Source organism: Thermobia domestica, chromosome 3 (genome assembly GCF_964235325.1).
Source record: "Thermobia domestica chromosome 3, izTheDome1.hap1.1, whole genome shotgun sequence".
Classification (NCBI taxonomy): domain Eukaryota; kingdom Metazoa; phylum Arthropoda; class Insecta; order Zygentoma; family Lepismatidae; genus Thermobia; species Thermobia domestica.
The window spans coordinates 283,246,363-283,260,552 of record NC_137456.1 but is presented as its reverse complement, the minus strand read 5'-3'; the positions used below and the strand labels follow the sequence as shown (position 1 = coordinate 283,260,552).

The window sequence follows — 14,190 nt, the reverse complement described above, 5'->3', positions numbered from 1 at the left end:
TAGAATGACTCAAGAAATATCCATATCAAGCGCTGACATGAAAATCCTCGATATAACGTCAAGACTACAAATAGACAACTCTGATATTTATTCGTACGTGATGTGCTCTGGCAAACAGAGTGAAGATGTACATGAGTGATACTTTCAGAAACTTTCCGTCTTATGTACTACCTCGTTCAGTGTTTAATTTAATATCCAGATAAAACATCAAAGGTTGACAAAGCAATATAAAACAAACAAATTATTTATATGTAATATGAATATATATTGTATCAAAATCAAGCAGCTTTTTTATGTACAAAACATGAGTATTACAATGCATATATATATATTACTTTTATGATACATATGGACAAACTGTCATTTTTTTTAATTGCTCCCTTTTGACTAATATACAAGACGATACCACAAGATAGAATTTAAACATGTCTCATTCCCTGTTTCAAAGCATCTGCATAATAGGGATGGAAGATATGTTCAGTTTTGGAATGGCATTAGACATTTCTTTTTCTTAAGAAGCTGAATACATATTAGTTTCTGGTATCAAAAATTGTGACAGAACTGGTATACATTTCAGGATGAACATGAAAGCCCTATCTAGTACTCTTACAATTATTCGTTATTCGAGTAACTTTATCCCATTATCAGAACAGCACTACATAACTGGAAAAGTTTCCAGAAGTTGAGGGGATAAGAGAAACATTGGATTATTATATATGAATGCTGAAGAAACTTATTGGAATTAAAATATTCATTAATAATATTAGAATATCAATAGGATGCATATTTATTAACAGCAAATTAATTCTCATATGTTTACACATCCCAAAGCACAACATCTGCGGTTTCGAGGCACTCCTTCACTTCTTCCTCAGCGCATTTAAATCTTGTTCGTACAAGAAACAGCTGTATAAAACTCTGTTCATCTTTGTAAAATAAAAATGATGGGATAAGTTGTAGTTTGATTGCAAGATTTCTTTCCCTTACTATGGATAATAAAAAGTTCTTGGTATGTGCTTCTACGTAAGATCATAAATAACACTTGATTCATGACATGAATTAACATTACCTTAATGGTCTTGGACTGAGAATAATTCAGCAAACTGATAATGATGTAATATACGTTGATAAATTTTTCACTCAAGAAGTTCTAGCGATGTAGTAAGATTTGTGAATAAACATTATGAACTTATGTAGAATTCAACTTCACATTCCAACTCTAGTATTTAAGAAAAAAAAAAAAGACTGTGGTACGTACATTACCTTATAATCAGCGGCTCGGAGTCCACGTATGCTTTCTAAGATCGTCAACTGAGTGCTATTTTTGATCTTTCGTAGAAATACAGTATAATTTAGGAAGAGAAAGAAATCTTACAATCGAACTATAACTTATTCCATCACTTTTATTCTACGGTTATAGAAAAGCAGAGAATTTCGTACAGCATATCTTTTTATGTATCAAGTTTTCTTTAGATGCACTGAGGAGTGCTTTGAAACCCGTCCGCAGACTTTGTTGTCTTGGATGTTTTATCGTGAATGAATTTTTATTTACTGTTGATAGAGACGTTATTTCACAAAGAGCTGCCATATTACAGGTGTGTTGGTAAGTATGATAGGTTTTAAAAAATCGTAATTAACAAACAATATAAAAAAGGGAAGTTGAAAGGTCAGCGAACTATTGCATATTTCCAGAATGTAACTTGACCTGCCGATGACGACAAAATACTTGAGTAATGATGACGGCGACTGAAGAGTACTAGAATTTTAACAGTATTGACCTACACATCTCTCAGTGAAAGTTTTATCCTATTTGACAGCTAAATTCAGTCAAGGCAGGAAGAAAATTTTCGTAACCATTATAGTCAGAAAAGAAAATTTTATTATATAAAATCTTCAGAATTTTATAGAGGGAATGGAGTAAATATAATTATCATCATTTTCAGTTCTATTGAATAGCATGTCTTTAAAAGTCATAATTAGGAAATGAATTGTATCAAAGTGATTGGATGGAAGTCATTAAAATATTTCACTGCTAACTGTATACTTATAGCAAGTCAACGAAAATTATTTTGTCCAGAATTTTACTCTTCGCCCAGCTTTTTCAATATATGCATATGGTTGGAACAAAGTAACCTTTAAAATGCGAACACATGAAAATCGAAACATACCTACATGGTTTTCTTTACAAATTAATAACAGTCTGTGAGCACGTTGGATACATAGTTAACAGAAATCAAACAATAATCCAGCAAGATGGTTCCGTAGTTCCGATTGCAATCTCGAAATATCTGTTAAGGTACGAAACAATGTTCAAACTTGCTTCTAATTAACGTATACTATTTACTTTTAAGTGTAGAATAGTCTCCTGATTTAACATCCTACAGGTGTTAGGTATTTGAGATTTACATATAGACTTTCGGCATAATCACGGCAAAATAGATATAACTGATAAATCGCAGAACCGACTGAAAATTGTAAACTACATATTTATATTCTTATTAGTGACTGATTTCAATTCCAAGCAGTACAGATTGTGCGAAAGCATATATACTATATTCTATGAAAATCGAGTATTTTTTTTGCGAAAGCTATAGTGTAACATAATTCCTAAATCGCGGGAGAGGAGTGGATAAATTCACTCTCTCATTTTCTACTAATTTCAAACCCAAGCACTGGGGATGATTGAAAAGCTTTAGAAAAATATGTCATATTGCATTAAAATCCATTCTTATCAGTTAACATGAATTATTTTTAATTGAGTGAGGGTAACACGCATTCCGTAACTCTTTACTAATTTTGCCTCCATGCAAAGGGATCACAGGGAAGCTTCAAACGAAATATGTGCCATACTGCTTGAAACCCCTCCCTTTTTCCGAAAGTTATCGCGGAACGTATGTTTTAATGGGTGGAGGTTTTACTCTTTTATTCTTGACGGATTTCAATCTCAAGTAGTGAAGTGATTGGGAAGCCTCAAAGAAAATATATGCCATACTGTATTAAAATCGAATAATTTTGGAGAAAGAAATCGAGGAAAATTATGTTTTATCATGTTATTTACGTAAGAAAATTTCGAAGCTTGTGGAGTTCTCTCTTTTACACATTTATCATTGACTTACTTCAACCACAACCAAAGGGTTAGTTGGAATGTCTTAAATATATATATATATATATATATATATATATATATATATACACATTTCATATTAAGATCGAGTAATTTTTACGTAATTAAAAAATGGTCTTGTATGTATATGTGCAAATGAGATGGCACATGAAGTGGATTTTACGTTTTATCCTCCTATTCTTGATTAATTCCAACCACAAACAGCAGAAGGCACATACCAAATTTCATTAAGATTGGTTAACTTTTACACGAGTTATCGTACAAGACACACACGGGCACATCATACAAATGCCGATCGAATGGTAGAAGCTAGATTTAATGAACATATGAGAACAGTGACACAAAAATGTATGTGCACCAGTTAAAAAAATAAAATCATGAGTATGAAAATAATAAGAAAGAAAATGACGAACATATGAACTTTAATAAGTGTTAAGTAGGTAATCTTTTTCATATGTGTTTAACAATGTTTCTAAGAGTGATAAATATTGGACCAGTAAATAAATAAAACCTACGAACACCTATGAATGAAACCTAAAACCAAGTACTATAGCCGTGAAGTGTTCAGTAGGTGGTGGTAATCAAAGAGGAAAGTTAAAATAGATTTAAAGCAATTTAGAACTTTTTCAGACACTATATATATATATATATATATAGTCAACTTAAGGGGGCAGACTACTAAATATTTTTGAAAAGCTAAGAAATATTCTTTTGCCCGTTTTTCGTAAGTGAAAAGAGATAATGAAATGTAACTTACCACAATAATAGATAATGTTATTCTACATCTGAAAATACGAATCGGAAGAATTATCAGTGTTGCCATCCATAGAAATTACAGTATGTCCAAAATTTGAATTACCCAAAAATCTAGGTTAAGGCAGCGACTAGAAAAATGAACTCAACGGTAGTTGATTACTTACCATGTTATCTTGGTTCCTTGTTTAATACTTTTTAAATAATGTTTGTATTTATTTTGTAATAACTTATTTATTTTGTAAGAACTTCTGCAAGTTATTACAAAAGAAATACAAACATTATTTAAAAAGTAGTAAACATGGAACCAAGACAACATGATAAGTAATCAACTACCGTTGAGTTCATTTTTCTAGTCGCTGCCTAAACCTAGATTTTTGGGTAATTCAAATTTTGGACATACTGTAATTTCTATGGATGGCAACACTGATAATTCTTCCGATTCGTATTTTCAGATGTAGAATAACATTATCTATTATTGTGGTAAGTTACATTTCATTATCTCTTTTCACTTACGAAAAACGGGCAAAAGAATCTTTGTTAGCTTTTCAAAAATATTTAGTAGTCTGCCCTCTTAAGAAGACTTTGATAAAGAAATGACATTTGAGGATTACGAAATTCAGAATATCTTAAAATTCTATCTGATTTTGGGAGATATGCGCGCAAATAATTTAATTTGCATGGATAGAACTGCAGATAGTTTAAAGATCGTAAGTTTTAAGATGCATTTGAGTCTGTTGGTTTGAGCTACCAGAAATTCGCGTTCTATCCAATTCGACCCTCAAAAGTACACTAGTATTGTTTATTGTGTTATTAAACGTTACCATCAGACACAAGAGCTTGAATACATATCGGTCCTACTATTAAATTAGCTATTATTACTTTTAGATAGCGATAAAGGCAATGTCTGACGATATCAATTATATATTCCAAAATGTGCAGAATGGCTTATTCAGCCTCATATTCGTTACGGGAACTTCAAAGCTTCCTCAAGACATACAAATTACACTCGTCAATTCACTAATATTATTCACCTTTATTAGGACAAAGTGCCTTAACTTCGTCATTCAAAATAAGGATTAGTTAATAAATAAATGTATTGTGGCTCTCGAACTTAACCAGTAAACATGATAACCACTAACCAACATAGTAAGGGATATGGCAGTGTGAACAGTTATGAGCAGAATGGAGTGATAGTAGAACAAGGATGTTTTCAATTCCGATACCAGCAATGAGATGGTTGGAGGAAGTTTTATAGTAAAAAAAAAAGCAGTATAACCAAAACTATCATAATAGGCAGTGAAATCAAGATTCATATAATTCAAAAAATGTAAAAAGGAATATTCAAAGTAATGAAAACGAATCGAGACAAGAAAATCTGTGTGTGTTGTGTAAAATCAAGTAGAAGATCAGAATGCTACTAAAGGACAGAATTTTGGACGAAATCCAAACAATAACGAAATGTCACGAAGACTATAATTTTAGAAACAGATGTTTGTGCAAGCCGATACAACATAATAGCAAAGCATTTCTTAAAACTAATTAAACCCTCCCCCCTGAATACAAGGAGAAAAGAGAGTTAACGAATTGTTTTAAGTTTTCCAGATATGTGTGCAATTAGAAAAATATGCAAAATAAAGACAATGTTGTGAATTTAAAGATTCATTTTATTATTAGACGATACAAACTGATCAATTACCACATAAGTGGCGGAACGGTGGGGCAGCGAAAACGGACGTTTTTGAAATGGCTAAAACTCTCCACTAGGTGGACTGACAGGTTTGCGGATAGTATCATTAGGTTCGTTAAAACTTTCATTTGTTCATGAGTGACGAAGCTCATTTTCATCTCAACAGCATTGTAAATCAACAGAACTGCTGTTACTGGCCTTCTGAAAATCTCAGAATTACATGAAAGATCGCTGCATAGTCCTGAAGAGAGAGTTTGGTGTGCTATTGTCAAAACTGCTGTCATAGGTCCTTACTTTTTGGACAATGGAAATACTATTATTGTGAACTTGGAGCATTATATCGAAATGATCAACAACTTCTTACCTGAATTACGGAGAAAATATACTCCCATTAGCCGTGTGTTTCAACAGGATGGAGCAATAGCCCACTAGCCGTTCTTCGCCCCCTCTTCCCTGGTCCCTTATGGACATTCATTAGTTTCCTCAGTTCACTAACCTGTTCAAGTGCGATTATTTCTTGTGAGCTTACCTCAAGGCACGTGTATACAAGCATAGGCCCCGTAGATTGGAAGACCTAATGGAATCTAGTCGAGTGAAAATTGCGCAAATCGACAGAGCTATGTTGGGAAGAGTAGGTGCCAACTTCGAAGAACGTCTTCACAAATGCATCCGTGATGACGAACATCACATGCCAGATCATGTTTTTCACACTTGATTTTGCACAATGCTATTTCAATACGAACTTGAATCTGTCAATAGGTTGTTTTTTAAAAAAATAATAATGATTAAAATAAAAGCCCATTTTTTCTACCCCACCCTGTATAACGCGACTAAAAATCTTGTTGAAGGTTTAGTATACTTAGTATATCCTGGTTCAAAGTCATGTTTAATTCGGGTTAAAAAAAAAAAAAAAAAGTAACGAAGGAAGACGTGTAGTAGTGACTTGCTTTGAAGAAAAGGTAAGGCAATGCATGAAAAACGATGACGCCCTAGTTGAATATCGAGTTTTGAATGAGTTTCATGAAAATGTTATTTTAAGATCAAATTTCATGGAAAGGTTGGATAGTGCAGCTGATTGTAATGCTAGGACGTTACATGTGGAAGTAGTAAGCACCTTTCGTAGTGAGAAACAATGATGTTGAAATGCGGAGTGATGTTCAGAGAATTTAATACAAGTACTTAACGCCAGGGGTACGAAATAGTGTGTGCACTGCGCAGGTGAACTGAAGCGAGCACAAGAAGTGATTTTCAACCTGAATCAAACTTTACTGAAGGAGAAATATTAAATGCTGTTAGTCATGCTATACCGTTCAATACAGCGAGTTTGCTTACTTCATTTAGAAGTAGGCAATACTGACAAATAGTGGTCAAACCGTATGATATTCCGCATAAATATCGTGAAAAAGTACAAGTGGAAATTAAGATATAAATGAAATAGGTTCTTATTAGACCTAGTTTCTCTGGTTGATTACCTTTGCGTGCGGAGTTAAAAATAAATCTTTGAGAATCGGGACTGCCGAGAATTATACGTTTTGATTAAGGATACGGCGTTTAAACCTCAAATCCATTATATATAAACATACCAAAATTTAAGAAAAAATATTCAGATTGGCAACAGATAAGAAAACAAATGTTATCAAAAGATCCATTCGTAATAAGCATTTTAATTTGGTTGATGTTAGTAAGAATTTACTATTTTTTCCTTCCTCTTTTCTATTATTGTCTGCCAAAGATGTCCTACGAGCTTACATTATTCTTTAAGAAAACCATGTAAGTATATACCTTAAATACATACTTTCTTCTCTGAAACACCAATGATTTATTCATTCAATTCTGTCAGTTTTCTGAATGCCTTCAGAAAAATGATACACATGAACTTCAGAACATGACTCTATAAAATCCTCAATAAATATATTGATAGAAAAATATTGTTACACTTCGAATGTTGCTACAATTTTCATTAAGGACAAAGCTTTTCTCTAAACTTCAAATCTGACAGTTTCACTACTATTGCTTGAATACTTTCGATAAAACTACGCAGTCATATAACCTAACACTCAACCCCTCTCTACTGATTGACTTTAATTTACAAGAAGCTCAACACACTTGCTGTGAAAAAAGGTGAGAACGCTATTTGCTGCCAAATTTAACTTCTAACATCAAATAATTATTTCATAATGCTAACCTGCCATGGATAAGTAGAAATAAAAAAGTAACTTTTCTATACCTTCAAGTTCACACGACTTAATGAAATGGAAGTTCAAATCTCTGCACTTGCTTCTCGTCTCAATATAATAAAAGAGGCATTATAAAAGAAACAATTATTCATCGCGATCAACAGAGTGCATACTTAAAGAAAACGTCGTGAAAATTAACACGATTTTAGAGCCTCTCCTAGAAAAAAGTTAAATTATTTTCGAAACTCGGAAGGGACAAATCAGTGGTTCCAACTCGAACAATATGCCGCGCTAATCGTTTGAGAACAACAACGTAAAGCCAATGCAATGACAATATGATGGAACTTGTGAAGATAGGTTGTACCGGAAAACATTCCCAATGTTGGTACTATAGATTTTTCCTAGTCCAACGTCAGCCTTAACCTTGCCCCTTCCGACTATCGCCATCACTGTTTACTTACATTGTTCCTTGCAAAGATAGTACTACACTAATAAATAACAGGAGTCAAAATAACCAGATCAATGGCGACATGGCATTGATGTTACACAGGCGAAGAAAAAAATATTTGCACGTTATTTTCTTTGTAGACGATTTCCTTCTCTTCCTATGAGAAATGAAAAATTCTTGGTAAGATCAAACACAACGATACACAGTCGCTATAGTGATTTCTTTGATTAATTGAACGTTACGCCACTGTTCCGATCTTTATTCAGACATCGCTTGAAACAATTCAGTAAGCTGAAGACAAAATTGTATACCTTATAGGGGGTTTCTGAGATCCTTCAAAATTATTTTTAGCAGTTATTTCATGTCAAAACTCGCATTGCCTCTTGGTTTAAAAAAACAAACTATTCGGGATTGTCCAGAAAGATCAGTCAATTTTCTCGAGAAAAGTATGGATTTCTTATGCAAAAACAGTACTTGATGAAAAACAACAAAAGTAGTATGATGTTTTTCAATAACTACAATTCTCCAAAGTATAATTGCGCGCCTCAATTAAAACTGTGAGTTTGGCAACAATACACTCGAAACAATACGAAGGAAGTCATAACAAGCCTTCCCAACGCACCTTGTTGTTTGCTGTTTAAAATATTCAGGTTCTATTCCATTACTTAATGCAATGTTAGTTGCACAGCAAAATAGCACCTTCGCAAATGAAGAAAACTGTTTAATTAAAGAAATCACACATGCTTCTTAACCCACAGAAAATTGGGGTAAAAAAAACTAAGATTTTAACGAGTTACCTCCCTATGAATACAACTGAGAAGTATTCCCAGTTTGTTTCGATAGCCATATATGGTCAATTCTTTCTTTCCGTTGGTATTAAAAATTTTTGAACCTTCTTCGAATTCCACTGGGTAATTTTATTTATTATTATTAAAAAAAAATAAAAAAAACTTTTCTGCTGTTCTTACTTTACAGTTTCTTATTTTGATTCATTTTCTTCTTTCTTTCTTCATAAGCAGTCATGCTTTAGAAAGTCACTAACTGATTGTCGGTTGTATTAGAGGATTTCCTCAACACCAAGGAAATAAACAATGTGAACATTTATTTTTTTCTTTTAAGAGCACACAGATGCTACAAAATTGTTACTAAAATGGGTTAAAGCGTTCATTCTTCTCAGTGTGATTATTGATGAGGGAATGCTAGGGATTTTCTCCTGATGAAAAATGTATGCCCTTTGAAGAAAGAAAAAAAAATGTCCCTGTCACGGGTAACTTTTCCCCCTCTACAAGTTTTTCGGGTCTTAATCAGGATAGAAAGAGCGAACAACTTTTATTTTGTAGTTGAAAGTACTACAATTAGGAACAGATCTTGTCCTTTGCCCTGTCCGTGTGACCATTCGCCCGCAAGATGAAAACATCTCACGGATAACTTAATGGGTCATCGCCAAATTTTGTCCAATATGTGGAGGGCCAAAAGTTAAGAGTAGAGTTCTATTACGAAGTCAATATTCAAACCAACAGTAACACAAATATATAATTACCGATTGTTACGCTGATCACTATAGGGTAAAAAGGGCACCATTTGGATACAAGAAGCGGTTTTCTGCAATCGATTAGGAATCTCAAGAGTACACTTCATCCACATTTTTTACTCTCTACTAAAGCCGGAAGCAGTACAAGTCGACTACAATTTTCGGTTTCAGTATTTACCTACACAGACCAAAAATAATAAGATATAGCGACAAGCGTCTTTTTTTACCTAAATCGATTTAGTATTCTAAAAATAGGAAACATTTTCTATCTTAACTCCTATTCAAACCGGAAGTTTCAGATATAAACCAATTTCATGTTTAACGTTGATCGCCATAGAATAAAAACAGTAATAGATAGCGAAAAGTGGTTTCCTGTAGTAGAAAATCGATCACGCCCGGTGTTAACGGTGATCGCTATAAGTAAAAAAAACAGTCATAGATAGCAAGAAGTTTTCTGCAATCAATTAAGCGTCCCAACAATATACTCCATCTTCAATTTCTCTACTACAACAGGAAGTAGTAGAAATATACTACCTCTTGCACTTTCAATATTAACTGAGAAAATATCACGCCACACAAAACACTTCTTCACGTGGAGTACACGTGTCACTATTATATAGATCAAAGAAGTAATTGTATGTTTACCCGTTAAACTCAGTACAACCATACATTATAAAGTACTAGTTACATGTGTACATTACCCGAAAATAGCTAGCAAATGTACACTCATAATTATCTGTAAATGAATAAATAATAAGTGAAATTAATATCAATATTTGCACAATTTTCATGTGATAGAAAATTTATTCTGTTCTACATTCAGTAATAATAATAATAATAATAATAATAATAAATATTGGAAAATATTTTATAGAAAATTTAAATAACTTTTAATTTAGGTAACACATTTTCGTCCTACTAGTAACTTTTGAACGTAAATATTTTAGTTCTATGTAACATGTGCATATTAGTGAAAGATGTTATTGTGGGACACTATGGGCACCCAAGGTAAGAAGTGATTAATATGCATATCCAGTTCGATGCCCTGCTGAAGAATTGAGACAGTTATTCTTCAATCATTTTAATTGGCCAGTAAACACCCGAACGTTGGCCATCGGACTTCCGAGATCCTATGATTTCAATGAATTTGTAAATTCGTAATTTGGTTAAAGACGACATCGACAAGGAATGAACTCAGACCTTTCTAGACCTAAGTATCCATAGGAGTGCCGTTATTGAGACAAATCTTAAATATCCACTTTGGGTTCACCTAGAGACGATTTGCATTACTGATTAAATTACCCAGTGCTAGTATCGTTGCAGATACAAAATTTTATTCCAGAGATGCGCACGGACTCAAACCCCGGTACCCTTATATAAATAGTCCCGAAGCGAACAGGGACATATGGGACTGAACCCAGACGCTTATATAAATGGCGCCCTTACACATGGACAAACGTACTGTTATATATACTATTGACGATCTTGAAATATTCAACTAACGATCCTGAATTGCGAATCACTCAGCAACCTGTTGACGATTTTTTAAAATTTAAAACATTTAAACACATTCAAGAAGTATTCGCGGACAGAAACTATGAACAAACTCCTTACTGTTTTGTAGAATTCAACTTCCTCGTATGTCTGTTCCAGAAATCAGTATTTCAAAAGAATGAACAACTGAGATCAGATTATTGTAGGTTACGTCACAATCAAATTCTTCTTTACAGCCCAATTTCACGGAAATCGCACCTAAGACTCCACTTCTGAAATTCCCGATCAAAACTACGCATTGCTCTTACAGTTTAGTAGGAGCAAACGTCCTTGAATTACAGGCTTCTTTCACATAAAGTACAACTGGCTACTTTCAGACTTGGTCACGGTTTTCCTTCCCCGCTAATCCTTCATTATTTTATGTCGCCGAGTTTTAGATGTTTTAAGGTATGAGAATTTTAATTTGTCGTTGTATGTTCAGACGTTACAGGAAATAATAAACTAACGCAATGGAAATACACTTATTTCAACTCAACTCAGCATCATTCTACGAAACTTCCGATCATTCCCGTCCACGAAGCCTGTTATCTAGTTTCATTCAAAAGTGATCAACTTTGTTTGTACTACGAAAACAGGAAAAGCAGTAAGTTATTAACTAGTTATCTCTATCTCTATTTCACACCCTATCAAATCATATTTTACACTATGCACTCGAAAGTCTATAATTCCATCACACAAAGCACAAGGCTGCTAACTCATAAACTATTGACTTAGAATTAAAATAAGGTACTCATCTATTACCTTATTATATTACTGACTTAGAAATTCATTTATAATTTTACTTCGACTAGGCTATCAACATTGACGTATATATTTTAAAAGATAAATACAGATATAAATTGTAGCAATATTCCAAGTGTTAACAACACATTTTCTATTACTATTCCCCTTTCTTATTCACTATACATATTTATAGTGAATTGACAAAATATAATATGCACACACTTACACTGTGCACTTTATACTAACCGGATTAAATTAACCTTAAAAAAAGGCTCGTTTTCATTTACATAGCCTACTTCCGTGTTTATGTCACAAAGGCTTTTTCTTATGTACATACATTACGCAAATCAAGTATATATCTAGACTCTTTTGATAATGCTGTAAACAGAATAAATGCCTGATTGGTTCAAGGCAGCTCAGCTGGAGAAAAAAGAATCAAAGTATTTCGTCTTTTGTTGAGATCTCCTCTTCGCTGCATCAGGATTTGTTCTTGAGCTGTGCTTGAGCTAACAACGCCGCTCTCTCTTGCCTCATCTGCTTCAAATCTGCTGTGATACGCTCCAAATTAGCGGCGATGTTTTTGGCGCTTTCAGTCTCAACCTGAAATTATAACAGCACCAAGTTAACCATGAATTTTCTAATTATTATTAATGACATATATAGTATGTTCTTCAATATTTCACAATAACTAATTTCCGGTATTTAAGGCAAAATAAACGGGTGAAAATATTAGGAAAAACCGCAAAATATAAAGAAAAATAAAATTTGAATAAGCATAATTACTAGATATATAGTTAAGTCAAATGTAACAGAATCGTAACTAGTATTTAAGCATTTAACTTATGTGGAATACTGTAGAAAATCTGAAACCAACTTTTATTCGAACTATGGAGAGTTTTATATATAGTTTAGCGTCCCTTTTTAACCCCGAGGCTATATGAAACGTGGATTTACAGTTTAAGGTGAGGCCCGAACCACCGCAACACGTTCAAGTTTTTAATGCTCTCTTATCTGGAACTGAACACGGAATTACGTGCACCAAAGCCCATACTCTAGCCACTAGACCAGAAAGAACGACAACTGAGGAAAGTAATGGACACAAATATACAGTAGAAACGCACTTAAGAATCCCAGTAGGAATTCACGGATCAGGTACCAAGTTGGTACACAAGGTGATGATTACAAAAAGACACCAATGTCACATCTGGACATTCCACATATGTTATACAAAGTGTTCAAAATACACACGATATTCACCTCGTGCAACCACATGTAATCACTCCGAGCGGTCACAAAAAGTCGTTCGGCCAGGCAGTCGGTTGTATAGATGTTACATGTCTGTCTCGGGTATGGTATCATATACTCGTTGTAGATTTTGGAGTAGCTAGGCAATGGTTGTCCCCAGAGCTCGCGCGACAGTCAAGACACCGTCCCACCATTTGCCTCATGATTAACGTCAAATGTAAGACGTACTAGCTATACTCGCCCTGAATGAAGATCAGAAGCGAGAGGGACGTGTAACTTATTATCCCGATACAGAATGCCACGTGAGCGTCCTTTATGAAGAAAGCGAACTCATGTTGAATTTTCCCCACTCATTTGCACTTCTACGGACAAACACACGAATCCAAGGCAGATACAATTCTAACCCCAGATAACCACTGCCCTTCTTCATTTTGCCTCATTACACAGGCTCTTCCAAGATGCTGTTCTCGGCAACGAGCCAGTTTCAGAGGTAAATCCGCAAAAGGAACGCGTAAACCTGCCTCCAGCAATTGACTTTTAGTGTTCATGTCCTCACATGGAGAGAGACAGTGGCTCTGATTACACTGACAGCCTTCATCCTATCAGATGGGGAGAGGGGGAACGCCACGACATACTGAGCGGTAGTTCTGTGGAACAACCACAACTCTGATTAACTATCACTCCGTCAAGACTATCATACCATAAGTACTGACACGCAGGGATGGCTGGTCGCAAATCAAGACAAAATTAAACATTTACTGAAACATACAAAAATGCACTACTCCACGCAGCACTTCAGCGATGATTTTCTGTTTACATCAGTTTCGGTGAATGCTGAATTTCGTTTTTTAAAGAGATATGCTTCATAACAGTTCATTAAGTAAGTCACATGTGTATCTTCTTTTCTCGAAAACTTAGCTTTTCCCGATCTACGTTCATATGCCA

At 34.1% G+C, this 14,190-nt stretch overlaps 1 protein-coding gene across 1 annotated transcript in view; it reads right to left on the bottom strand.

Moving 5' to 3' along the window:
- Positions 1 to 1,124: 1,124 nt before the first annotated feature.
- Positions 1,125 to 14,190, bottom strand: part of LOC145681099 (coiled-coil domain-containing protein 22 homolog) — a 56,251-nt gene continuing 43,185 nt past the window's right edge. Inside the window, exon 12 of the mRNA XM_081752498.1 lies at positions 1,125 to 12,600. Coding sequence (XP_081608624.1) covers positions 12,478 to 12,600 — 123 coding nt within the window. The 3' untranslated portion in view covers positions 1,125 to 12,477. The remainder of the gene's footprint in view (positions 12,601 to 14,190) is intronic.